The sequence below is a fragment of the Acipenser ruthenus genome, chromosome 44, assembly GCF_902713425.1.
Source record: "Acipenser ruthenus chromosome 44, fAciRut3.2 maternal haplotype, whole genome shotgun sequence".
NCBI lineage: Eukaryota > Metazoa > Chordata > Actinopteri > Acipenseriformes > Acipenseridae > Acipenser > Acipenser ruthenus.
In genome coordinates this window covers 1,477,087-1,504,816 of record NC_081232.1, presented here as the reverse complement: position 1 = coordinate 1,504,816, position 27,730 = coordinate 1,477,087, and the positions used below count along the sequence as shown (strand labels likewise).

General features: G+C 43.5%; 1 protein-coding gene across 1 annotated transcript; it reads right to left on the bottom strand.

Annotated features, from left to right (window-relative positions):
• Positions 1-636: 636 nt before the first annotated feature.
• LOC117398838 (adenylate cyclase type 2-like) lies at positions 637-26,559 on the bottom strand. The gene is made up of 25 exons (XM_059012467.1): positions 25,246-26,559; positions 24,138-24,335; positions 23,307-23,468; positions 20,390-20,539; positions 19,593-19,738; positions 17,527-17,638; positions 16,829-16,956; positions 16,311-16,469; positions 14,869-15,016; positions 14,365-14,544; positions 13,768-13,808; positions 13,461-13,523; positions 13,223-13,292; positions 12,425-12,522; positions 10,609-10,693; positions 9,596-9,733; positions 8,105-8,173; positions 7,206-7,384; positions 6,665-6,749; positions 6,423-6,581; positions 6,195-6,341; positions 3,914-4,015; positions 3,128-3,242; positions 2,862-2,986; positions 637-1,835 (listed from the first exon to the last, which is right to left on the bottom strand). Exons 1-25 carry the CDS (start codon positions 25,444-25,446, stop codon positions 1,689-1,691), a joined length of 3,207 nt encoding a protein of 1,068 aa, XP_058868450.1. The 5' UTR covers positions 25,447-26,559; the 3' UTR covers positions 637-1,688.
• Between the last annotated feature and the right edge of the window lie 1,171 nt (positions 26,560-27,730).

Below are 27,730 nucleotides of genomic sequence, written 5' to 3'. Positions count from 1 at the left end.
AATAGGAGGCGCTTTTTTACACAGAATTGTGATGGTCTGGAACCAACTCCCCAGTAATGCTGTTGAAGCTGACACCCTGGGATCCTTCAAGAAGCTGCTTGATGAGATTCTGGGATCAATAAGCTACTAACAACCAAACGAGCAAGATGGGCCGAATGGCCTCCTCTCGTTTGTAAACGTTCTTATGTTCTTATGCAAACAGAAATTCCTTTAACCTCGTGTGTAAAATATAAATACATGTTTCTTTCAAAACTGCACATTTGAGACCCTATATAGAGAGGCTGTGTGGGGCAGAGAACATGTATCTAAGAGGCAACTGACTAATGTTGACCTGGTTGGAATAAAAACCAGGACTGGATTGGCTCTCGAGGGCCATAGTTGAGTACCACTGATTTAGGGTATAGTTAGCACACTGTGGTCCCATTCCACCAGCCTCACCCCATTGTAGCTGCCCTATACTTGTGCTACCATTGCCCTTCAGTAATGCAACAGCAATGTATCTGCATTGCCATTGAAGATCATTTAGGGTATAGTTAGTGCACTGTGGTCCCATTCTACCAGCCTCGTCGCATTGTAGCTATTCATACTCATGATACCATGCTGAGCACAAAAATAAATGAAACAACTTTTATTGCACTTTATTGTTGAAAATATTTTCTATTACAGTTTGAACATCAAATCCTAAAAAAAGTTAAATGCCTTCTGGTCTAAAAATGGCTCTAATACAATTCAGGCATCTTCTCTAAGTATCATTGCTGTATGTTTTATATATATATATATATATATATATATATATATATATATATATATATATTTAACATCTGCAAAATACGCCCCTCCATCTCTTTCTCCTGGTTCATGCTCTCACCCTCACCCGCCTCGATTACTGCAACTCCCTCCTCCTTGGCCTTCCCTCCTACGCCTTCACACCACTACAGCAAATTCAAAACGCCTCTGCCCGTATCATATTCAACCTCCCCCGCTCCTCTCATACCTCCCCTCTTCTCCTCCAGCTACACTGGCTCCCTGTTTACTATCGCCGCTTATTTAAATTCCTTACTCTAGTCTATAAATCCCTCCATGGTCTCGCCCCACCCTACCTGGCTGTACCTATCACTTACTATGTTCACCTCCCGTCCCTTACGCGCTCAAACTCTGTTGTCCCTCTCGGTCCCACCCTCGCCCTGTGCCCAATCCCGTTTCCGTTCCTTCTCCCTCCTGGCTCCCCTTCATTGGAATAAACTCCCACTCCATATAAAACAGTCACCTACACTACGCAGTTTTCGCTCCTCCCTTAAAACACATCTTTTCACCCTAGCCTATCCCTCTGCGTGCCCTAGCCCCTAACCCCCCGGTCAGGACCCTGCTTGCTTGCCCAACCCTGCCCTAGCCTCTGTTCTCACAGTAGCACCACTCTCTACTTCCTCATCCTTGCTCAATAAACGTACCTTCTTCCTTCCGCCATTTCTCTTGATTGTACAGTTTAGCTTAATAATTGTAAAGCGCCTTGGTCAAAGGCGCTATAAAAATATAAATATATATATATACTTTATTTATTTATTTCTTTATTTCTTTATTTCTTTATTTCTTTATTTCTTTATTTATTTCTTTCTACACAGTGATAACGTTGCTAGTAGTAACAAGAGGTAAGAGACTGGATTGTAATTGAATTGCAGGCTCAGTTGTCTTCAGTTGAACATACTCCCTGCTGTTTTGCCAGTGTCCGTCTCTACAAAGTATGTCTGCAGGTCTCCTTTGCCCTTCACCTTAATCACTCCTCGCAGCGAACACGAGTATCCCAGAGACTGCAGGATGTCAGCGGTGTCTTCTGTAACCTGCGAATGAAGACAAGATATTCAAATCACATCATTCTAGAACATGGGGCTGCCAACTACATTACATTACACGCCCCAAACAGCACAGCGGGCGTCCTCCGATCCCCAAGCCAATCGCCTCTTTACACCCAGGAGCTCCACAGCGGATGTGAGTTAGCACCCCCTGCAGGACAAAGGCAGCACCTGCAGGTGTCTGCTCTGAGCTCATTCGGAGCCTGGCTTGTTCTAGGGCAGGGGTGGGCAATCCTGGTCCTGGAGGGCCGGTGTCCCTCCTGGCTTTTGTTCCAACTGTGCTCTAAATTACTTAATTGTACTGATTATTACCAATTATTGGTCTAATTAAGTAATTTAGAGCACAGTTGGAACAAAAGCCAGGAGGGACACCGGCCCTCCAGGACCAGGATTGCCCACCCCTGCTCTAGGGTGTTGTTTTTTCTTATTTCTTACTTCCACTAGAGGGCAGAGTTCTATAGGGGAACAGATAATGAATTCCATAAATCTTACCTGTTCTGCACTTGCATTAGTGAAGAAACACATGGCACAGCAAACATGCATTTCCATTTTAAAACTGGTATTGAACTAGGTTACAGAAATCTCTGTAAGTCGTGCTTTTATTTGGTGTTGCACTTCCTTGGTCACTTGGAGAGTGAAATTATCCCCGCCCCTTCAACAGCTTCTTGTCAGTAACCAATAAGCTCCCTTATTGACTTTCAGCCAGTGATCCAGAAGTCACTGCTGGGGTGACCCAGGACGTGCAAGACTATCTGAAAGCAAGGCCTGCAAACAAGTTTTTTTTTTTTTTTTTAATGAAAATAGAAGTTCTTTCAAAACTGCACTTTTGAGACCTGTGTAGCTAATGGAAGTGCAACATGGGTCAGATTCATTATGTCAGCCACAATCACGTTAAGACCTGACAGTGTTTTGAGATCAGACAGCTTCCAGGAACCGGACGAGCACTGATGGGCCGAATGGCCTCCCCTTGTTCAGAAATCTTGTTAAATCCACCCCAGCATCATTCACAGTCACCTGTATTTTCCCCAGAACTCCAGTGCTGTCCATTCGACTGGCAACGTTCACAGAGTTCCCCCAGATATCATACTGGGGTTTCTGGGCTCCTATCACTCCGGCTATCACTGGCCCGTGGTTAATACCTGTGGGAACACACATGAAACATGAAACATAAGAAATGCACGGGTAACACACGATACACACAAGCAACACACGGCAATGGTAGCTTAAGTATAGGGCCGCTGCAATGGGATCTGGCTGCCACTGGTAGATTTACTTCTTACCTATTCTCAGTTTGAAGTCGTTGAAGGAGTGCTTGTTGATATAATCCAGTTTGCCCATCAACGCAATTGCAAATTCTAGCATTATACCAACGTGGGCGTAACTGCGATCAGTGTCCTGAAGGGGGAGACAGAGTGCACAAAATCAATGAAAACCAGCAGCAAGTAGCTGAAAAACAAATGTTCTTCAATAAATATATGGATTACAGACTAAAATATATTTTAAATATATCCCATATAATATATATATATATATATATATATATATATATATATATATATATAGATATTAATTTCTATGTATGAAAAATACAAGGATCATACTTTTCTACCATATATTAAAAACAAGTCTACAAATCTGAAGGGACTAAATGTATGTGTACTATATCTATATATATATATATAGTATTTAAATATGTACCATGCATTAAGCATAAAGCATTAAGATATGTGATTTACTATTTTTATTTTTAATCATTACCCGAAAAAGTTTCCAGTACCCGGGTAATTTTGACAGTGGGTACCTGGTTCAGGATTTTCAGCCCGTGCCGACCTCTACTTGAAATGCTTCGACCGTGAATGAGGCCATTTTTCACAGTGAAGAAAATACAGCCCGACTAATAATCAAACCAGTCTCACTCTCTTTGTGTTCAGTAGATACTGCTACGAAGTGTGCTGAACTTTTTAATAATACGTTTTAAGGGTGTTATGAAAGATACAAAGGTGAGAGAATTATTTCATTTGTACGGTATTCTAGTAAAAGGTTTCAAAATGTTGAATGTGAAATACCTCATTATTTCCAGACACAGTATTCAGTCCAGTTGCTGCCATGTACGTACTGCAGATAGTTTTAATCTTCTCAACGCCACTGAATTTTGGTTTCGATAGCAGCTGCAGGCACAAAAATAAAACATATGTATTTATCATTACAAATAATTATATTCAATATTACAAGCTACAGAGCCCCACAATCCTGTTCAGTTTGACTCTACAATATAGTAAGGGCTTCTGAATAAGAAACACAAAAACCACAGAATAATGTGGTTGTGAAGGATTTGGTTGTGAAGACAGCAAAGGAAAGAAGGTACTGTCGAGTTACTATACCTATTTCCCTGAATATCAAAGCTTTTCCGACCGTCGGGGAGGGCTTGTGGGGCAGGGTTTTAACTTTGACTGTTTTTCGTGTTCAGAGCAAAAATAAAAAATGGCCAGGGAGGGTAAGAACAGTTGCAAAATCCCAATCCCGACAGTATGAGGAATGTTTTGCAAATGAGGTGGGTACCTAATTAACATACACTGTGCAAAAATCAAACGGGTTGAGGAGGTCGGATTGAGGATTTTCCGTCTAAAGTGGAAACCTATGGAAACCTGTTTCAAACAGGCTCTGTCTAAAAGGCTCTGGTGTGGGTGCAGTGACTCTGACTCTGGTGTGGGTGCAGTGACTCTGACTCTGGTGTGGGTGCAGTGACTCTGACTCTGATGTGGGTGCAGTGACACTGACTCTGATGTGGGTGCAGTGACTCTGATGTGGGTGCAGTGACTCTGACTCTGGTGTGGGTGCAGTGACTCTGACTGATGTGGGTGCAGTGACTCTGATGTGGGTGCAGTGACTCTGGCTCTGGTGTGGGTGCAGTGACTCTGACTGATGTGGGTGCAGTGACTCTGACTCTGATGTGGGTGCAGTGACTCTGACTCTGATGTGGGTGCAGTGACTCTGATGTGGGTGCAGTGACTCTGACTCTGGTGTGGGTGCAGTGACTCTGACTCTGATGTGGGTGCAGTGACTCTGACTCTGGTGTGGGTGCAGTGACTCTGACTCTGATGTGGGTGCAGTGACTCTGATGTGGGTGCAGTGACTCTGACTCTGGTGTGGGTGCAGTGACTCTGACTGATGTGGGTGCAGTGACTCTGACTCTGATGTGGGTGCAGTGACTCGGACTCTGATGTGGGTGCAGTGACTCTGACTCTGATGTGGGTGCAGTGACTCGGACTCTGATGTGGGTGCAGTGACTCTGACTCTGATGTGGGTGCAGTGACTCGGACTCTGATGTGGGTGCAGTGACTCTGACTCTGATGTGGGTGCAGTGACTCTGACTCTGATGTGGGTGCAGTGACTCTGATGTGGGTGCAGTGACTCTGACTCTGGTGTGGGTGCAGTGACTCTGACTCTGGTGTGGGTGCAGTGACTCTGACTCTGGTGTGGGTGCAGTGACTCTGACTCTGGTGTGGGTGCAGTGACTCTGACTCTGATGTGGGTGCAGTGACTCTGACTCTGGTGTGGGTGCAGTGACTCTGACTCTGGTGTGGGTGCAGTGACTCTGCCTCTGATGTGGGTGCAGTGACTCTGACTCTGGTGTGGGTGCAGTGACTCTGACTCTGGTGTGGGTGCAGTGACTCTGACTCTGGTGTGGGTGCAGTGACTCTGACTCTGGTGTGGGTGCAGTGACTCTGACTCTGATGTGGGTGCAGTGACTCTGACTCTGGTGTGGGTGCAGTGACTCTGACTCTGATGTGGGTGCAGTGACTCTGACTCTGGTGTGGGTGCAGTGACTGACTCTGATGTGGGTGCAGTGACTCTGACTCTGGTGTGGGTGCAGTGACTCTGACTCTGATGTAGGTGCAGTGACTCTGACTCTGATGTGGGTGCAGTGACTCTGACTCTGATGTGGGTGCAGTGACTCTGACTCTAGTGTGGGTGCAGTGACTCTGACTCTAGTGTGGGTGCAGTGACTCTGACTCTAGTGTGGGTGCAGTGACTCTGACTCTAGTGTGGGTGCAGTGACTCTGACTCTAGTGTGGGTGCAGTGACTCTGACTCTAGTGTGGGTGCAGTGACTCTGACTCTAGTGTGGGTGCAGTGACTCTGACTCTAGTGTGGGTGCAGTGACTCTGACTCTAGTGTGGGTGCAGTGACTCTGACTCTGGTGTGGGTGCAGTGACTCTGACTCTGGTGTGGGTGCAGTGACTCTGACTCTGATTGAAATCCGGCCAGTGATTTCAAACATCATAAAACAGAAAAGGCGATGTAAAAAAGCGACTGGTTATTTGAATGTGCATTTGAAAGTTGTTACCTCGTCAAAGTCTGCAATGATTTCGTTGAGAAGTCTGATGCACTCCAGTCCTTCGTTATTCACATCACTTTCTGAGTAAAAGACTTTGAAATCAGGAATGGAGGCAAACATCACGCAGACACATTCGTACGACTGGCTGTACAGATCCTGTGTGAAGGAAAGAAATTAAGACTTCTAGTTGAAACGTGTGTCACTGAATTGAAGACGCTGAGACTTTGGCGTTCTCACCTCGTTGCGTCGGTTCTGTCCGATGAACTGTGTGGCTACGTGGGCCGGCAGCATGTTCTCCAGAAGAACCCGGTTCAGATTCTCCATCGTCTCGATCTCCTCACGCTCCTGACCAAACTTCCTCTTCCACAGGAAGTCCAGACGGGAGTAAAACTCGTCCTGAAAGAGGACACAGTGAAATCCTGTTCATTCTGTTGGACTCCAATTTCAATTCAATTCCACTCCTCTTTGAATGAGCTTACCTGTCTGGCGAGCACCAGGACTGTGAAGAAAAACACAAAGAGCCAGATTCCAGCCATGACTTTGGGCTCTTTCAACACCCCCGGCCTGCAGAGAGAGAGGCGAGAGGGGGCAGCGCAGTTCAGTACAGACAGAAGGAGGTGCAACACTCACCCCCCCCACAGCAGGACTATAACAACATCTCCATCAGCACATACAGAGCTGGGGCACTTTCATTTAATATTGCACTGTAGGGTAAAATATTGTGAAGCACACTTGAGAACACTGGCTCAGCACAGCTGTAAGGTAAGCAGCTATGGGAGGATGTTTTCTAACTCAGCCAGCCCAGGACACAGGAACAGGGCATTGATCAAGTGGACCACAACTGACCTTTCGGAGAAGACGTATGTCATGTCTTTAAAGATATAAAATACTTCAATCAAGTCCCCCCTAATGCTTCCTTATTCTAAATAGATTCCTATCTCCATAGCTCATTCCTTCAGGCCCTGGGATTAATAGCTTAGTCTGGTTGCTCTTCGTTGGCCTCTCTCCTCAATCGCTTACCTGCTGGAGTTTGTATACAGCTCAGACACGTAGTGGTCTGACCGATAGCCGTGGCTGAACAGGAAGATGACCTCATAGACCACCAGGGCAAGGGTCAGCAGGGTCAGCTTGAGTTCAAAGTTCATGCGCAGGAAGACGGAGCAGCTTAGCATACTGAGCAGACAGCAGTAGAGATAATACTGAGGAGAGACAGTGTGAGAGCGGACTGTCGGTTTCAAACAGGGAGGGTAGGAGCAGGCTAGTCTAGTGATCCTAAACTGCAGTTACAGTGTAATTCAATACAGTCTAGTCTAGTGATCCTAAACTGCAGTTACAATGTAATTCAATACAGTCTAGTCTAGTGATCTCAAACTGCAGTTACAATGTAATTCAATACAGTCTAGTCTAGTGATCTCAAACTGCAGTTCCAATGTAATTCAATACAGTCTAGTCTAGTGATCTCAAACTGCAGTTACAATGTAATTCAATACAGTCTAGTCTAGTGATCTCAAACTGCAGTTACAATGTAATTCAATACAGTCTAGTCTAGTGATCTCAAACTGCAGTTACAATGTAATTCCAGTCCAGTCTAGTCTAGTGATCTCAAACTGCAGTTACAATGTAATTCAATAAGTCTAGTCTAGTGATCTCAAACTGCAGTTACAATGTAATTCTAGAGCAGTCTAGTCTAGTGATCTCAAACTGCAGTTACAATGTAATTCAATACAGTCTAGTCTAGTGATCTCAAACTGCAGTTCCAATGTAATTCCAGCACAGGCTAGTCTAGTGATCTCAAACTGCAGTTATAATGTAATTCCAGTCCAGTGTAGTCTAGTGATCTCAAACTGCAGTTCCAATGTAATTTTAGTGCAGTCTAGTCTAATTCAAAGTTAGTGTATCTGTTTATTTGAAGTACTTACTGGCCCAGTGTACAGATGGTTTGAGTTTTTCTCAGTCGAATTGGTTGAAACTGGCTCAGGTAGAAAAAACTAGAAAAAAATGCATTTATAACAAAGAAAGAAAGAAAGAAAGAAAGAAAGAAAGAAAGAAATAGTCTCACAATCCTGTTCATTTTGACACTACATTATAATTCCTTCTTGGTGTCTATTAATTTACTACATTCTTCCAGAGCTTAGTTTCTTGAATGCTGGAGACAGACAGCTGGACAGACACACGGACAGACAGAGACGCACAGACAGAGACACACAGACAGACAGACAGAGACGCACAGACAGAGACACACAGACACACAGACAGAGACACACAGACAGACACACACTCAGGCAGTGACACACAGACAGACACACACACAGGCAGAGACACACAGACAGAGACACACAGACAGACAGACAGAGACACACAGACAGACACACACACAGGCAGAGACACACAGACAGACAGACAGAGACACACAGACAGACACACACACAGACAGAGACACACAGACAGACAGACAGAGACACACAGACAGACACACACTCAGGCAGAGACACACAGACAGACACACACACAGACAGAGACACACAGACAGACAGACAGAGACACACAGACAGACACACACTCAGGCAGAGACACACAGACAGACACACACACAGACAGAGACACACAGACAGACAGACAGAGACACACAGACAGACACACACACAGACAGAGACACACAGACAGACACACACACAGACAGAGACACACAGACAGACACACACACAGACAGAGACACACAGACAGACAGACAGAGACACACAGACAGACACACACACAGACAGAGACACACAGACAGACACACACACAGACAGAGACACACAGACAGACACACACACAGACAGAGACACACAGACAGACACACAGACAGACAGACACACACACACACAGACAGAGACACACACACAGACAGACACACAGACAGACAGAGACACACAATTCTGTTTTGCACTTTCACAAGCTACAGTCTTTTTTGAAAGAAGCACATGTTACAGCATACATGGACTTTCATTTTAAACATCTGGTACTGCTTTAGCTTAAAGGAAGTTCTCAGGAAATCTGTTACCTTGCACTTCCTGGGTCACCCCAGCAGTGTCTTCTGGGTCACTGGCTGAAAGCACGTCAGTCAACAAGGGAAGCAGCTGATTGGTTATTGAAGATTGAAGGGGAGGGGACAATGCCACCCTCCAGGTGACCAAGAAAGTGCAGCACTATCTAAAAGCAAGGCTTGTGCAAACCGATTTTTTTCACCTAGTGTAGTATCAGATGATTTAAAATGAAAATGTTTGTTATGACATTTATTTCAAAGCTGCACATTTGAGAGTTATGTAGCTGATGGAAGTACAGGGCAGGTAAGGAATATGGAATTGTTTTGCTTGATATAATCACTTTCAGTTGGTTCGACTGTAATTGAAGTGTTCGTTGATACTTACAAAGTTGAGTAAAGCCATGATGAGGATCAGTAAGATTGTAATAACTGCTAGAGTAACTCGGGCGAGAGGCTGCTTGATTGCAGCTGCACAGATGGAAGGAATCCACTGGATAAACTTGGGACCTTTCTGTGTCCATCTCTAAAGAAACAAAGAATATCACCACAATTACCCCTAAAAAGTTTACGATGGTAAATTTGTATGGTATACTATGCATTTACCAAAATTTATGATGGGTTGTTATTTAATCTGCTTACCAGACCTCTCTGTGCTTTACCATGCTTCCCTATGCTTTACCACACCTCTCTGTGCTTTACAATGCTTCCCTATGTTTTACCAGACCTCTCTGTGCTTTGCAATGCTTCCCTATGCTTTACCAGACCTCTCTGTGCTTTACAATGCTTCCCTATGCTTTACCAGACCTCTCTGTGCTTTACAATGCTTCCCTATGCTTTACCAGACCTCTCTGTGCTTTACAATGCTTCCCTATGCTTTACCAGACCTCTCTGTGCTTTACAATGCTTCCCTATGCTTTACCAGACCTCTCTGTGCTTTACAATGCTTCCCTATGCTTTACCAGACCTCTCTGTGCTTTACAATGCTTCCCTATGCTTTACCAGACCTCTCTGTGCTTTACAATGCTTCCCTATGCTTTACCAGACCTCTCTGTGCTTTACAATGCTTCCCTATGCTTTACCACACCTCTCTGTGCTTTACAATGCTTCCCTATGCTTTACCACACCTCTCTGTGCTTTACAATGCTTCCCTATGCTTTACCAGACCTCTCTGTGCTTTACAATGCTTCCCTATGCTTTACCAGACCTCTCTGTGCTTTACAATGCTTCCCTATGCTTTACCAGACCTCCATTGGACACTTCTGTAGCAAAGTTCAAATAGAAGTGTGCCCTACAGAAAGACATACTGACGGTTCATATCGCAGTGTTTTTTGTTTTAATGCATGTCATACTATTAAAGAAATCTCAGCTTTCAGGTAGCGCTGCACTTCCTTGACTCACCGTTAGGTGTCCAGTGAAGCAGGTGAAGAGGAGGAGCAGGAAGATGAAGAAGGAGACTCCGTACGAGATTCCCAGAGCAGCATTCCTGCAGAAACAGAGAGGAAGCAGGGATTCAATCATTGAGACACTTCTAGTGGAAACGTTTGTCATTGAATTTTATAAACTTTAGTTTTATCTATCCGTCTGTATATGTACCGAACACTGAAATCTGCTTCTTTGTCATATTAATGTTTACATTTTTTTGCAACTTTAACATTGCATGTGTGTGTGTGTGTGTGTGTGTGTGTGTATACCCCTGTGTGTATCTGCCATACTCTGTATGTGTGTGTGTGTGTGCTGCTCTCTGTGTGTTTCTGTATGTGTGTCTGTTTTGCTCTGTGTGTGTCTGTGTGTGTGTCTGTGTTGCGGTCTGTGTGTTTCTGTGTGTGTTTCTGTAAGTGTGTGTGTGTGTGTGTGTGTGTGTGTGTGTGTGTTCCCCTGTGTGTATCTGCCATACTCTGTATGTGTGTGTGTGTATTGCTCTCTGTGTGTTTCTGTATGTGTGTGTGTGTGTGCTGCTCTCTCTGTGTGTTTCTGTATGTGTGTGTGTGTGTGTGTTTCTGTATGTGTGTGTGTGTGTGTGTGTGTATTGCTCTGTGTGTGTGTGTGTGTCTGTGTTGCTGTCTGTGTGTTTCTGTGTGTGTTTCTGTAAGTGTGTGTGTGTGTGTGTGTGTGTTCCCCTGTGTGTATCTGCCATACTCTGTATGTGTGTGTGTGTGTCTGTGTTGCTCTCTGTGTGTTTCTGTATGTGTGTGTGTGTGTCTGTGTTGCTCTCTGTGTGTTTCTGTATGTGTGTGTGTGTGTGCTGCTCTCTGTGTGTTTCTGTATGTGTGTGTGTATTGCTCTGTGTGTGTGTGTGTGTCTGTGCTGCTCTCTCTGTGTTTCTGTATGTGTGTGTGTGTCTGTGCTGCTCTGTGTGTTTCTGTATGTGTGTGTGCTGCTCTCTGTGTGTTTCTGTGTGTTTCTGTATGTGTGTGTGTGTGTGTGTGTGTGTGTGTGTGTGTGTTCCCCTGTGTGTATCTGCCATACTCTGTATGTGTGTGTATGTGTGCTGCTCTCTGTGTGTTTCTGTATGTGTGTGTGTATTGCTCTCTGTGTGTTTCTGTATGTGTGTGTATGTGTGTTGCTCTCTGTGTGTTTCTGTATGTGTGTGTGTGTGTGTGTGTATTGCTCTCTGTGTGTTTCTGTATGTGTGTGTGTGTCTGTGTTGCTCTCTGTGTGTTTCTGTATGTGTGTGTGTGTGTGTGCTGCTCTCTGTGTGTTTCTGTATGTGTGTGTGTGTGCTGCTCTCTCTGTGTTTCTGTATGTGTGTGTGTGTGTGTGTATTGCTCTCTGTGTGTTTCTGTATGTGTGTGTGTGTCTGTGTTGCTCTCTGTGTGTTTCTGTATGTGTGTGTGTGTGTGTGCTGCTCTCTGTGTGTTTCTGTATGTGTGTGTGTGTGTGTGTGTATTGCTCTCTGTGTGTTTCTGTATGTGTGTGTGTGTCTGTGTTGCTCTCTGTGTGTTTCTGTATGTGTGTGTGTGTCTGTGTTGCTCTCTGTGTGTTTCTGTATGTGTGTGTGTGTCTGTGTTGCTCTCTGTGTGTTTCTGTATGTGTGTGTGTGTGTGTGTGCTGCTCTCTGTGTGTTTCTGTATGTGTGTGTGTGTGCTGCTCTCTCTGTGTTTCTGTATGTGTGTGTGTGTGTGTGTGTGTGTGTGTATTGCTCTCTCTGTGTTTCTGTATGTGTGTGTGTGTGTGTGTGTGTGTGTGTCTGTGTCTGTGCTGCTCTGGTACTCACTTGTAGGAAATGAACATCTGGATGATGAAGATCGCAATGAAGATGAGGACGGAGCAGGCCATGTAGAAGTGGAAATCAGGGAGAGGGGCCCAGCGAAACTGAGAGAGAAACAGAGAGATGAGAACACAACCAACCACAACCAACCACAACCAACCACAACCAACCACAACCAACCACAAAGAATGCAAAGAACACCACCATCGAGAGAGAGAGAGAGAGAGAGAGAGAGAGAGAGAGAGAGAGAGAGAGAGAGAGAGAGAGAGAGAGAGAGAGAGAGAGAGAGAGAGAGAGAGAGAGAGAGAGAGAGAGAGAGAGAGAGAGAGAGAGAGAGAGAGAGAGAGAGAGAGAGAGGAGAACACAACCAGCTACCACACACAGACACACACACACAGAGACACACACAGACACACACAGGTGGAAAGCAGAAGCTATACAAGATTACACAGCCTTCCACACTACTATAATTAAGCATTATACCAGGCTGTGTGTTGTTGTGCCTGGGGTGCACTGTGAGTCCCGAGGTGAAGCCGAGTGTCTTCAACCAACCTGGGAAGTGTCGCTATCCCACAACCCCACGCCCACTGGCATATTGCAGTCAAACAACGGCTGTGAGGTCATTTTTAATTAAAATCAACAGGCAACAATAGGGTTAAGAGCGCAGTGGCAGTGTGTCCACGGGTATGACTTCACACAGAGCACTGTAATGAATAGGACGCCCTTTGCCTTCTGTAATACACTATGATATACTGAGCTTTGACTATGAAACCCAGTTAATCCCCGCAATGAGTTTGTGCCTACCTCCTTTTCAATGGACTTGTCTTTAAAATACAGAGTGATGGGGTTCATTGAGCCAGACTTCACCCAGTGCCTGAAACACAGAGGATGAATCAGGACAACAGATGTAATGGACTGGCTTCAAATCGCTTGTCTCGGTGACTTTGCAATGAGATATCTGAATGAAAACGAGTTTTGTCTCAGGGATGGTTAGCACCATACAGTCGACTAATGTAGCCTGTTAACATTAAATGACACTTACTTGTGAGAATAGACACTTTCAATGTGTTCATTCATATGGTCTTCTGGTCTTTGTGATTGTGTTCTAAACGTTTAAAAAATAAATACAATTTAATAGAAGAGAAATTTGATAAGTTTGAGCTTGTCATTGAATTGGAGACACTGAGAAAGACTTCTAGTGGAAACGTGTGTCATTGAATTGAAGACACTGAGAAAGACTTCTAGTGGAAACGTGTGTCATTGAATTGAAGACACTGAGAAAGACTTCTAGTGGAAACGTTTGTCATTGAATTTAGTTTCTTGTAGTATTTCTGAAGGATGGTTCTTACCTGTCTATAGTCCTGTCTTGATTGTTGTACATTTGAATGGCCTAAAAAAAATGACACCAGGCAGGAATTGAGTGTTTTTGTCAAATTTAGAACATTTTTCAGTTTCAGTATTTCAGTCTCTGTAAGTCGCCTTGGATAAAGGTGTCTGCTAAATAAACAAATAATAATAATAATAATAATAATAATAATAATAATAATAATAATAATAATAATAATAATAAAATAGTTTACACGTAAACAATAATGTTTGATAGACAAATAGTCAGATAGACAGTTTGTTAGTTTGACAGGACAGTAAACTTCTAGACAGATACTGTTTATTTTGACAGACAGACACACAGAAAGACAGATAGATAGTAGACAGATGGTCAGATTGCTGGATAGACAGACAGACAAAGAGATAGACAGACAGACAAAGAGATAGACAGTCAGACAGATTGCTGTAATCAGACAGGCACACTGCAGACAAACAGAGACTGACGAGATACGTCAGATACAGACAGGCATACATCTGCTAAGAAAATATTAACTGCAGTCAGATACACAGATGGGAAGTTTGTTGGACAGAGGCAGACAGACAGAGACGGTAATACTAACGGCTGCGTTGAGGTCTGGCGGTTTGGACAGCTCCACGCTCTCTCGGTGGCTCAGATGAGCGAAGGGCTTGACCGCCCCCCAGGACTCCAGGTACCGGGCCATTCGGACTGAGGCGCGCTGCTGCCTTACCCCCTCGTGAGGAGGAGGAGAGAGGCCATTGGCACTGTCCGGAGCAGAGACCTGACAGGGAGACACAGCAACACTGTAACACTGTACACAACCACAGCAGCTACCCTGACTGGGGGAGAGACATAGCAACACTGTGCATCTAGTGCGCTGGCATTGCCTGCTGTGTGCTGGGCAGAGCCACAGGGCAATGCTGGCGGAACCACACTGTATAACACAAATATAAAACCCTGTACAGAACTACAGCAGCTACCCAACATGGCGTCTATATAAAGTTGTAATCTAATGCGCTGGCATTGCCTGCTGTGCTGTACTGTACACAGGGCAATGCTGGCGGGACCGCACTATATAACCTAATAGAACTAGTAACTGAACAACCTCTGCAGTGAAATCCCTTGCCCGCGGGTCAATGACCAGGTAGGTCTTTAGCCCAGTCAGATAGCTGTCTCTCGTCTCCCCCTCTCCCTCCTCCACTTCATACACCCCGTCCAGGTGAGAATATGTGGCTTCTGTGATATGAACACGCCTGTTTGAGAAACAAAGTTTTCAGCAACATCCACTCTCCATCACTACGGCTGTGCTTTCAAAATCAGAGCGAGCAGCGCGAGGAAAACGTTAACCATGGCGTATCTCAACCGTGCAGAATAGTATGGATTAAGAATAGTTTTGTGTAAATTGTCACATGATTTTGATGAAATGTTAAAGGCTGATGGATTCTCCAGGCAAGCCCCTAAAAAAGTTTACCACAGTAAATTAGATTTGCTCATGGTTATACTTTGCCCTGATTTTTTTGTAATATGCCTTACCTCTCTGTGCTTTACAATGCTTCCCTATGCTTTACCAGACCTCTCTGTGCTTTACAATGCTTCCCTATGCTTTACCAGACCTCTCTGTGCTTTACAATGCTTCCCTATGCTTTACCAGACCTCTCTGTGCTTTACAATGCTTCACTATGCTTTACCAGACCTCTCTGTGCTTTACAATGCTTCCCTATGCTTTACCAGACCTCTCTGTGCTTTACAATGCTTCCCTATGCTTTACCAGACCTCTCTGTGCTTTACAATGCTTCCCTATGCTTTACCAGACCTCTCTGTGCTTTACAATGCTTCCCTATGCTTTACCAGACCTCTCTGTGCTTTACAATGCTTCCCTATGCTTTACCAGACCTCTCTGTGCTTTACAATGCTTCCCTATGCTTTACCAGACCTCTCTGTGCTTTACAATGCTTCCCTATGCTTTACCAGACCTCTCTGTGCTTTACAATGCTTCCCTATGCTTTACCAGACCTCTCTGTGCTTTACAATGCTTCCCTATGCTTTACCAGACCTCTCTGTGCTTTACAATGCTTCCCTATGCTTTACCAGACCTCTCTGTGCTTTACAATGCTTCTCTATGCTTTACCAGACCTCTCTGTGCTTTACAATGCTTCCCTATGCTTTACCAGACCTCTCTGTGCTTTACAATGCTTCCCTATGCTTTACCAGACCTCTCTGTGCTTTACAATGCTTCCCTGTGCTTTACCAGACCTCTCTGTGCTTTACAATGCTTCCTTATGCTTTACCATACCTCTCTGTGCTTTCCAATGCTTCCTTATGCTTTACCAGACCTCTCTGTGCTTTACAATGCTTCCCTATGCTTTACCAGACCTCTCTGTGCTTTACAATGCTTCCCTATGCTTTACCAGACCTCTCTGTGCTTTACAATGCTTCCCTATGCTTTACCAGACCTCTCTGTGCTTTACAATGCTTCCCTATGCTAGTAAGATGAACGTCAAGAAGCGATTCAAGTGACTGAATGTGGTTATAACAGGAAGTGCTTACCCTGGCAGCCCTCCAGACTCCATGTGATTGGCTAGTGTCACGTCTTTGGACCAGACGTCATACTGCCACTTCTGCAACCCGATCACGCCGCTGAGAACGTTACCGGAATGCACGCCGACACGCATGTCAATACTGACACCCGTGGCTTCACGCAGCTGACTGTGAAACAAACAAACAAGCCAGTCAGTACGCATCTCCCATCGCCATGGCTGTGAATTCAAAATCAGACCATCAGTGTGACGTTGATGACCAGGTATTTAAGACCTTGATCAGGAAAGCAAAAGAGGTGTTAAAATCATGGTATATTAAAATGACTGATTTACAGGATGTGGAATAGCTTGTTCACAAATGTAAAAATGCAAGTGTGACGGACGGATGTACGGACAGACAGACACCCCCCCCCATAGCCCCAGAATGTAAATAGGTTCTGCTAAATAATGTTAATATCGTTTCATGACAATCAAAAAAGTGGTTCTCCAGATAGATGCAAAAATATCCAGAGTGACATAAGAACTCACGTGATTGAATGGCACATATCCAGGCCCATGTTCACACAGTTTTTAGCGTGGCTGGGGAGAGACACAGGCAGGCCAGATACACAGTAGTAACAGTCTCCTAGGATCTTAATCCTCATGCATTCATTCTCCTGGAAGAAAAGAATGGAAAACAAGCCTGTCAGGAACATCCGCCATGGCTATATGAATCAGTATGAATCAGTATGAATCCGTATGAATCCGTATGAGTCCGTATGAATCCGTATGAATCCGTATGAATCCGTATGAAACCGTATGAATCTGTATGAAACCGTATGAATCCGTATGAATCCGTATGAAACCGTATGAATCCGTATGAATCCGTATGAATCCATATGAATCCGTATGAATCCCTGGGACCATGACACAGGGCAACAGTATAGAATAGAATAGACCAAGGGTCATGACAATTAGTTAAGAGCTTCTCTAGATATATAAAAAAAAAAATTTCCGGATGTATGGACAGACTGCCCCCCCCCCCCCATATCCCCAGAATCTGATATTCTGAATAACATGCAACATAATATTAACACCAGGCTTCATGGCAATGGGATAACTGGTTCTCCAGATAGGTGTTGTAATGTGTGCAGTGTGACATGTGTGCGTACCACCATCTGCACTGCATCCCCTCTGCAGGGGACTCATCACCAGCTGGGGGTGTCAGTGAGACTCATTTCACTCACCTTTGCAATCTGGTCGAATTTTCCAAAGAGTTCGTTCAACATCAGCACCAGTTCTTTAGGAGAGCACATGCTGGCCAACTGCGTGAACCCAACGATGTCTGCATACAGGATACTGCGAAATACAAGAGAAATATAATCCGAATCCTTCCACAGCTCTGTGGACATTCATGAAGGCATTATTATTATTATTATTATTATTATTATTATTATTATTATTATTATTATTATTATTTTATTTCTTAGCAGACACCCTTATCCAGCGTGACTTACAATTGTTACAAGATATCACATTATTTTTACATACAATTACCCATTTATACAGTTGGGTTTTTATTGGAGCAATCTAGGTAAAGTACCTTGCTCAAGGGTACAGCAGCAGTGTCCCCCACCTGGGATTGAACCCACAACCCTCCGGTCAAGAGTCCAGAGCCCTAACCACTACTCCACACTGCTGCCCAGCCTTTGAGATATTGGCTTATACTCTGGGCACAGCTGTGTTCTGTGACAGTGTTGAGTTTCTGGATGAACTGCCTGTAATATCACAAGATCCACTCAACAAACAAACAGATGCTTCCAATATCTCTCACACGCTACACTGACGACAGCACCTGTAGAACTCCTCTTTTCCCTCTGGACACTTTATCACTCTTCCTTAATGCGCTTTACTTGCTCTTATCTGCTCCCTGATTCTTGAAATGTATTTGTTTACGACTGTAAGTCGCCCTGGATAAGGGTGTCTGCTAAGAAATAAATAATAATAATAATAATAATAATAATAATAATAATAATAATAATAATAATAATAATAATAATGAAGGCACTAGCTGCTTGTTTTAGTTTCTTCTAGTTTTTACCCATGCAGAGTTTCTTACTGAATATATAGATTAATTACCTATAATGACACACAATACACTGATGAAGGCATTAGCCAAAATGCTTGTCTGCTTCTTGAGTTTCTGATTGAGTGAAGTTCAGGATGAACTGCCTATAATATATAGAGATAGTCCACTAATGATTGCATAACAAAAGAATCCTATAAGTCTTCCCTGTAGGCCTCAAATGTTCAGTTTTGAAAGAAACACATATTATAATTAAACTTTTAGATTTTAAAAAATATCTGGTGCAAGGGTAAAGATGTGTTTACAAGCTTCAGTATTGCACTTCCTGGGTCACCTGGAGGGTGGAGTTGAGCTGCTTCCCTCGTGACTGACGTGCTTTCAGCCAGTGTCCCAGAAGACACTGCTGGGGTGACCCAGGAAGTGCAAACAGATAGCCTGAGAGTAAGGTGTATAAACTGAGAGCTTTCTATAACCTAGTGATGTTGTTGAACTTCCCAGTAATGTTGTTGAAGCTGACACCCTGGGATCCTTCAAGAAGCTGCTTGATGAGATTCTGGGATCAATAAGCTACTAACAACCAAACGAGCAAGATGGGCTGAATGGCCTCCTCTCGTTTGTAAACTTTCTTATGTTCTTATGTTCTTATGTCACTCTGGATATTTTTTCATCTATATGGAGAACCACTATTCTGATTGCAGGACAGGAAAGATTCATGGAATTATTTTGTGAGCTGCAATCCCTTTAAAGAGTATGAAGTGTGGTTCACAAAATAAAGCTACAACTGCTACAACTGTTTAAATAACTTACCTGTCATTTTTCTTTTCATTGTTAACATTCTGACAACGTTTTACACTTATAACTTTAAAGTCTGTTTCAAATCTCTTTTCAAAATGTCTGCTCTAGTGCACCGGGGTTTGAGATCTGTCCTCTAAATCACTGCAGGAAGAGCAACAAAAAACAACAACACACATAACAGCAATGCTGTGTCTTTTCTGTTCGATACCACATCATGAATCGTTATTGCTGTGTTACCTGTTTGACAATATGGGCAATATTCCTGACACTATCAGTGCACTAGAGCAGACATTTTGAAAAGAGCTTATTTAAACAGTTGTAGCAGCACGTGGGGACGTGCAACGCTATATTTTTCAGAATCCCGCTACTTATTCTTTAAGGTGTAATCTATGTAGCGGCTGCAGAAATGCATTCGTTTAGCTTCTCTCCTACCTGACATGCTTGTGCTGCTTCACATACAGGTTGTGAAAGTTGTGTTTGTTTTCCAGGCGAGGCTGTTTGTCTTTCAGTCGCTCGATGATCTCGGCTTTCATCTCCAAAGCGATGTAGGCAGGAAGTACTGACAGCAGCAAGTGCTCCTGGGAAATTAAAACAAAACAAAGTTTACGAACGAGAGGAGGCCGCTCGGCCCTTCAGCGCTAGTCCGATTCCAGAACGCCACCCCCTCCCCACTCTCTGCGTGAAGAAGTGTCTCCTACCCTCTGTCTTAAGACCACTTCATTCCCAGCTGTGTGTGTCCTCTGGTCACTGTGCGTATTGGTAAGTTTGTCACTTCACTCAAGACTCCCCTGATTATTCTTAGTTCTAAACAGATTCATATCTTCATAGCTCATGTCGTTGGGATGAGTCTGGTTAAACTGGAACACTCCAAAATGATAACTACAAATGAATTGAAAGAATTTTATGTGCGACTGGTATAAAGTAGCCTTGCTTGTATACAGGGCTCCCCCTTTATCACGCTGTAGTCTGGAGCCATAGTTAAGAGACTGTGCTGTTTGTGTTCTTCCTTATAACGAGAATACTAGTGTTAGTGTAATGGCATTATAGGGCAAATGGGAGCCTTGACCGGACCGCCTTATAACCTGTTCCACAGTATAAAAAGCACAACTAAAGAAATTTAAATTGTCACTAGATGGTGCTGATGCTTACTAATATAGTCACTTTGACACAAAACTCCACAGTATTTGTGTGGCCGGTGCCACAGAGATGAGTAAGGAGGCTAGACTCACCTGCTGCTTCTTCTCGCTCACCAGCTTGCTTCGCGATTGGCGGAAGCTGATGCCGTCCCTGCAGGTGTTCTGCAGAGCGCGCTCAGTGACGGTCTTGTGGTACACGCCCACCAGGTTAGCACAGATAAACACCACCGCATTGGAGAGGAGCTGAGAAGAGAGGAGGGGAGGAGAGGAGAGGAGAAGAAAGGAGAGAGAGGAGAGGAAAGGAGAGGGGAGGAGAGGAGAGAGAGAAGGGGAGAGGAGAGGAAAGGAGAGGAGGAGAGAGAGAAGAGGAGAGGAGAGGAAAGGAGAGGGGAGGAGAGAGAGGAGCAGAGAGGAGGAGAGAGAGGAGAAGAGAGGAGAGAGAGGAGGGGAGAGTAAAGCAGGAGAGAGAGGAGAGGAGAGAGGAGAGGAGAGGAGAGGAAAGGAAAGGAGAGAAGAGGAGGAGAGAGAGAAGAGAGGAGGAGAGGAAGAAGAGGAGAGGAGGAGAGGAAGAGAGAGAGGAGGAGAGAGAGGAGAGGAGAGGAGGAGAGAGAGAGGAGGAGAGAGGAAAGGAGGAGAGAGGAGAGGAGAGGAAGGGGGGAGAGAGAGGAGAGGAGGAGATGTGACACAGAGTAATTAGCTTCAACTGACATTTTCTTAAGTTGTTTTTTAAATCTTTTTAGAGGGGATAGAGAAATGGGGAGGGGCTGAAGTAGAGAAGGGGAGAGGAAGAGGGAGAGGGAGGGGGGAAAGATGGGTAGTGAGAGAGAAATGAGAGAGAAGGGGATGGATGGAGAGAGTGGGAGGGGAGGGATGAAGGGGAGAAGGAGTGATGGAGATGGAAAAGGGGAGCAGAGAGGGGGAGTGAGGAGGAGAGAGTAGTGAGGGAAGGGACAGAGAGGGGTAGGGGAGGAGAAGGAGAGTGAATGAGGGAGAAACTGGGGGGAAAGAAAGGAGGGAGTAAGAGGGGGAGGGGTGTTGGAAGCATTGGAGGCAATCGAAGCCAGCTTTGTTGACATGCGTGGGTTAGGGGAGTTGTAGTTTTCATCTGCATTTCTGCTGATTGGAAACACCTTACAGCGTGTACCAGATAAACTATTATTCCCAGAAGACACTGCGCGCCCGTATGCTTGGTGCATTGTGACAACGATAGCATCAGTAAAGTGAGATATAGTTTCAAAGTTTCATATTATGATACCACTTCCTTTCTCTGGGAACAAATCTAGTTTGTTCACTTTTTTTTCGTCTTTAAGGTATATCATTATTTAGTTGGTCATTTATTTCAGTTGAGCAAATTAAGTCTATGTAGGATGCGCTTGATTTTTGTCTGCCTTTCTCCTGCCGTAACGACTTTGTTTAGAAAATATTTTATAAAAAGTGTGTCAGTGACGTGTTGAAATCGAAACGCTATATCAATGTTGTATACAGTGCATTTTATAATTGAACAGTTAAGTGTATTAGAATAAACTATGATGGGCTGCTGTTTTCTTTTCTCTGTTTGCTAGTGGAGAAAATGCGTTTAACAGCTGAATTGGGGTAAACCTGTATAGACTGCACTTGTAGATCTCTGGATCTGCCCCTCCTGCTCTGCACTGGACTCGCCTGACCTCAGCACCACGTTACTGGTTCCTCGGCTGATGCGCTATTGCACTACTAGTATCTCATTGTAGATATAACTTGTTGTAATCCTAACTTGTTGCATCCTAGTTCATATTGTATTTTAGTAGTGTTATTATTTGCACTGACTGTAAACTACACTGCATTTAAATATGAAGCTTGCATTGTAACCCAGTGCTGCCCTGTAACACCTGTGTGAGTCGCCTTGGATAAAGACGTCTGCCAAATAAATAAATACATTAATAATAATAATAATAATAATAATAATAATAATAATATGAAAAGTGTTGACAGTCAGAATACAATAATAAGATTCTACTGCTGCTGAAAGCTTAAGGGGACCCCAAGCCCTTTTTTCTGGGAGTGAGGGAGAGGAGAGGGAAGAAAATGAGAAAGAGAGAGGAGGGAGATGGAGATGGACAGGGAGGGAGGGGACTGGGGGAGATATTGTTCTACCCTTGTCCTGACTGAATGTTTACTCCTCTCTTCCACGGTGTAAAGTGGAGCCATGAACCTGCCCCCCTGCGACACACTGCCCCCTAGTGAAAGTAATAAATACCACATTTGTTCTACGTTGTATTACTTCCATCCACTAGGGGGCAGAGTGTTGCCAGAGGGGGGCAGTTTAATGGTTACACTCGGTGTAGCAGCTGTACTTAGAGAGAAATGCTATACAAGGTGATTCTAAACAAGAAGAGAACATTATTTAACAGACCTGTGTCAAGTTACCCTTTTAAAAATAGAATATATTCAAATGTTCTTTTGGGAGTCTCTATATAAAGACAACAGCACACATTATTTCCATGCAAATATTTAGAAAATAAGCAGAAGAAAGAGAAAGTGTCTGTCACGAGATTGCCATGAAGCTGGGTATGGAAATCAGCTGCTGTTGAGTTTCCTCTTTAGTGCTGTTTAATGATCTTCAATGGCAATGCAGAGAGACACACAGGGGTTCTGTGTTATACTGAGGGGCAATGGTAGCTCAAGCATAGTGCAGCTACAGTGGGGTGAGGCTGGTAGAATGGGACCACAGTGTGCTAACTATACCCTAAATGATCTTCAATGGCAATGCAGACAGACGGTGTACTGCAATGGCAATGCAATAATGGTTCTGTATTATACTGAGGGGTAATGGCAGCACAATTATAGGGCAATGAAATGAGGCTGGTAGAATGGAACTACAGTATAGTAATTAAATCCTTCACAAATGACACAGAGAGACTCACATACACAGCCACAGAGACACACAAACACACACACACAGACAGAAACAGACAGGCAGCCACATAGAACCCTTGCGATATACAGGGGGGTCCTGTCAAAAGGCGTGTCTTACCTGCAGTTCCAGGTGCTCTATGCTGTGATTGGTCACTGGCACGTATATACTGAACACAATGATGTGTGCCAGCGAGGTCACGACCCCTCCAATCAAAGCATACTTCAGACACAGGGGCAACAGCGTGTACACGATGATGGTGATGAAGAGGAAGAACGCTACCTTGAACAAGAAAACAGGAAGAGATCAGGAACTGAGAGGAGAGGTGAGGATGGAACTGTAACTTCACAAGACCCACTCAACAAACAAACACTTCCAATGTCTCTCACACACACATTGCACTGATGAAGGCACTAGCTTAGTTTCTTCTAGTTTCGACCCCATTTAAGTACATTTTTTTTTTAATTAAGAAGTATTCGTTTAAATAAATCTATGTTAAAGAATATGAATTTCATGTTTACCATAATGTGAGAATGTTTCATATACGTTTGAAATAGAAGTCTTTTTTATTTGGACACTGAGAAAGACTGCTAGTGGAAACATTTGTCATTGAATCTTGAATCATTGGAGTAGTGCAAACAGCAGTGTGGAGTAGTGGTTCGGGCTCCGGACTCTTGACCGGAGCGTCGTGGGTTCAATCCCAGGTGGGGGACACTGCTGCTGTACCCTTGAGCAAGGTACTTTACCTAGATTGCTCCAGTAAAAACCCAACTGTATAAATGGGTAATTGTATGTAAAAATAATGTGATATCTTGTAACAATTGTAAGTCACCCTGGATAAGGGCGTCTGCTAAGAAATAAATAATAATAATAAAATCTCTTAGTATTTTAAATGAACTGCATGTGTGCCCTTTTAAAGTTGTCAATTAAATCAGACCATCGCCAATTTACCTGCTCCCAGGCCTGCACTGGCCCCCCAGTGAATGCGAAGACGAAGGCCATGGTGAGGAGGCAGCCCCACACCAGCAGGGAGATGAGACCATGGCAGCGCTGGAACAGGGGCTCCGCACACGCCAGCATGAACAGCAGGGCGAACGCTCCCAGTGCAACGAACACGGTGATCACGAAGCCAAGGTGACCAGAGACAGGCTGCAGAGACGAGAGAGGGGAATCCCATTCAGAAGCAGCCTGTCAGTGACACCCACCCCCCAATTCAGAATCGCAGCTAGCGGGTGAGGACTAGTATTAGAATAGTGAAGAATAAGAATTAGCAATTGAATGTTTATCCACAATTTGATAAGCAACTCTCCAGATAGATGCTAAATTGTAAGTTCGAGTGACATATACAGATGGATGGATTTACAGACTATATATCCAGAGTCTGATATGCTCAATAACTAAAGCTAAACAATGTTAGTAGCATAACATCTGAATAAGCAGTTCTCCCGATATGTGCTAAAGTGTTGGGGTGACAGACAGATGGACGGATGTACCGACAGACAGACGCCCTCTGATATTCCCAGTATGTTTTGATAAACAATGTTAGTCCCAAGTTTCATGACGATTGGATGAGCGCAGTTGCTACTGATCTGTTTGATATCACTTCCTTTTGATTTCCACTTCCATAGAAAAGCACCAGTCTGCCAATCTCGGCAGTGAACCCCCCCGCCCCCCCAAAAAAAACTATATATACATCATTTAGATCTTTTATTTAACATCATGTGATCAAAGTAACTACAAAATGATATTCCTAGTCTACCGGAAGCCATAATAGCAGTACAGTATTTCATGTTAGATTTCAAAATGTCACCTTTTGTACGTTTATGGGAAACTACAAAGCAGTGTGTAATTCAATATGTGAACGTAACATTATTCAGCAGGTTTCATTGGGCTTTATGAAGCACAATGTGTTAATTCTATAGGGTGAGGCAAACCTTGTATCCGTAGCTATACACTGTATTGCACTTTGCTATGCTTTGTTGTATTTGTTATAAGGGTACTACTCCTAGTACAACTCATACTAATGACACTGATACGAGTGGTAAGCCTTGCTCCGCACCCGCTGAGAGATGAAGAACACAGCCACGAGGGTCAGGCTGAAGCCCAGGATGATGAGCAGTGTGAACAGGCTGGCTGGCTGCTGCTGCTGCATCGGTCTGTAGGAGGTCTGACACAGCGCCTCCTCTCTCTTCCTTGTCACGGGAGCGGCGCCCGCTGCACCCGGCTCCATGACCATGCTGCGTGCTCTCTCCACTGACATCCCTCACACCAGCCAGGGGAGCGTCACGTGAAGTGGGGGCTGCACCTTTCGCTTCCGGTGGGGAAGGTTTTTCAGGTTGCGCGTCAGTTTATAAAGTAGGAACCGATGTTTTCAGGTTCCAGTGGGGATGGTTTTTGAGGTTGTGCAACTGGACAGTTTGTAAAATAGGAATGTTTTGGGGTTTCGGTTGGATGGTTTTTAAGGTTGGTAGTCAGTTTGTAAATTAGGAACCAAAATATTCCAGGTTTGGTTTCAGGAAGGTAGTTTTTAGTGTTGCAAGTGAAGTAGGGTCCAGTTATATCCAAGGAACCAAAGAATCTGTCTTCAGTTATAGAGGGAGCAGTTTTTATTGTCACACACTGTCCAGGTTCAGTTTCAGGGGGGCAGTGTTTAATGTGGCACAACTTGTTTGTCTTCAATCTATGTTCGAGGAACCAAGATATCCCAGGTTTGGTTTCCAGAGGGATAGTTCTTAGCGTTGAACTGTTGGATGACTGTTTGTAGCTTAGTAACCAAATAAAAAATGTAAAATTTAATTGGAGGGGAAGAATGTTCCAGCAAACAAAACACTCCAGCTGAAGTTGAAAGGAGGGGAGTTTTAAGACTTGCACGACTGCATGGAGGTCACTTTGTATCCTAGGAACCAAGCTTTGCATGTAGGGGCACTTTTCAGTGACGCACAGTCGGTGTAAACATTTTTAACAGTCCTTATAGTTGTTTTTTCCACTGTGATTTTGTGATTTTTTAATAGAAGGAACCAAATCTTCCAAGTGCATTTGCAAGAGTGCAGTTTTCCGCATCGAGGAAGTTCAAATTTTCAAATTCTGTTACGTTGGTTTGTTTTTAAATCCAATAAATATTATTTTAGATTTTCCTCCAAATTTTAATACCCGCTTGTTTAAATCCAAGAGGGGTTTCTGTGCAAATATAACGTTTTTTCAATCTAACAAATAATTGACCCAGTTTCCCCAAGGATTATTTTAACAGGAAATTTCATAGAGACATCATAGAGTAGGAACAAAAAAACGACAGCTTCAGGTTCAGTAGGGGTGGTTTTCAATGACGGACAAATGTGTCAGCTTTTCTGGTCCTACGTTGTTGTCTTCCTCTCCAAAGTGTGTGCTGTGTGTCATGTGCTGTACGATGCTTGATGACCTAAAAAACAAAGTGAAAAGCAAATGAAAACACATCATATGCAGGGGCTTTCTGCTCCATGACATCATTTTCACTTTATTCTTTGCTTCTGACAAGAGGAAAATCCAATGAAACGGGTGTCAATCATAGAAACGACTCATAAACTGAAATCTGTTATGTGAGTAACAAGGTGTTCCAATGAGGAACCCCGCTGTTTGAAAGGGGTGTGAGACTGTTGACAGTCCAGTTTGTTTACAGCCCCCCCCCCCGCCCCCAAGCCTGCTTGACACTGCATGTGTGTCACTGTGTGAGCCAAATACAGTAGAACAGAATAGAATAGAATAGAATAGAACATAATAGAATAGAATGGAATAGAATAGAATAGAACAGAACAGAATGTAATGGAACAGAACAGAATAGAATGGAATAGAACAGAATAGAATAGAATAGAACAGAATGTAATGGAACAGAACAGAATAGAATGGAATAGAACAGAATAGAATAGAATAGAATAGAACAGAATGTAATGGAACAGAACAGAATAGAATGGAATAGAACCGAATAGAATAGAATAGAACAGAATAGAATAGAATAGAACAGAATGTAATGGAACAGAACAGAATAGAATGGAATAGAACCGAACAGAATAGAATAGAACAGAATAGAATAGAATAGAACAGAATGTAATGGAACAGAACAGAATAGAATGGAATAGAACCGAATAGAATAGAATAGAACAGAATGTAATGGAACAGAACAGAATAGAATGGAATAGAACCGAACAGAATAGAATAGCCTTGCACCTGCTAGTACTTGCAGCAGTAGAAGGTTATAAATGACATTTTCAACCTCAAATGTTCAATATGAGCTTACCAGGTCAATTTAAATATAGAAAAATATGGGTCTGCACAGAGAGGCAGTCAGACAGCCTTCATACACCCCCAGATTCTGCTTCTCTTAGTAACGTCTCTTAAAAAACGTCTTCAGCAAGTTTCACCATAATTTAAAAAGCATTTATTTAACCAATTATAATAACTCGATAACACCAGAAGTTATATTATTATTATTATTATTATTATTATTATTATTATTATTATTATTATTATTATTATTATTAAGCTTGATCACATTCACTCCCATTATATTCTGA

Excerpts from the sequence above, each read along its gene's own strand:
- LOC117398838 (XM_059012467.1), bottom strand. The coding sequence starts at position 25,446 with ATGTCAGTGGAGAGAGCACGCAGCATGGTCATGGAGCCGGGTGCAGCG. Across the intron at positions 20,540-23,306 it reads TAGAGCACCTGGAACTGCAG|CTCCTCTCCAATGCGGTGGT; the intron begins GTAAGACACGCC and ends CTCTCTTCTCAG. Across the intron at positions 6,750-7,205 it reads CTGTATACAAACTCCAGCAG|GCCGGGGGTGTTGAAAGAGC; the intron begins GTAAGCGATTGA and ends CTCTCTCTGCAG.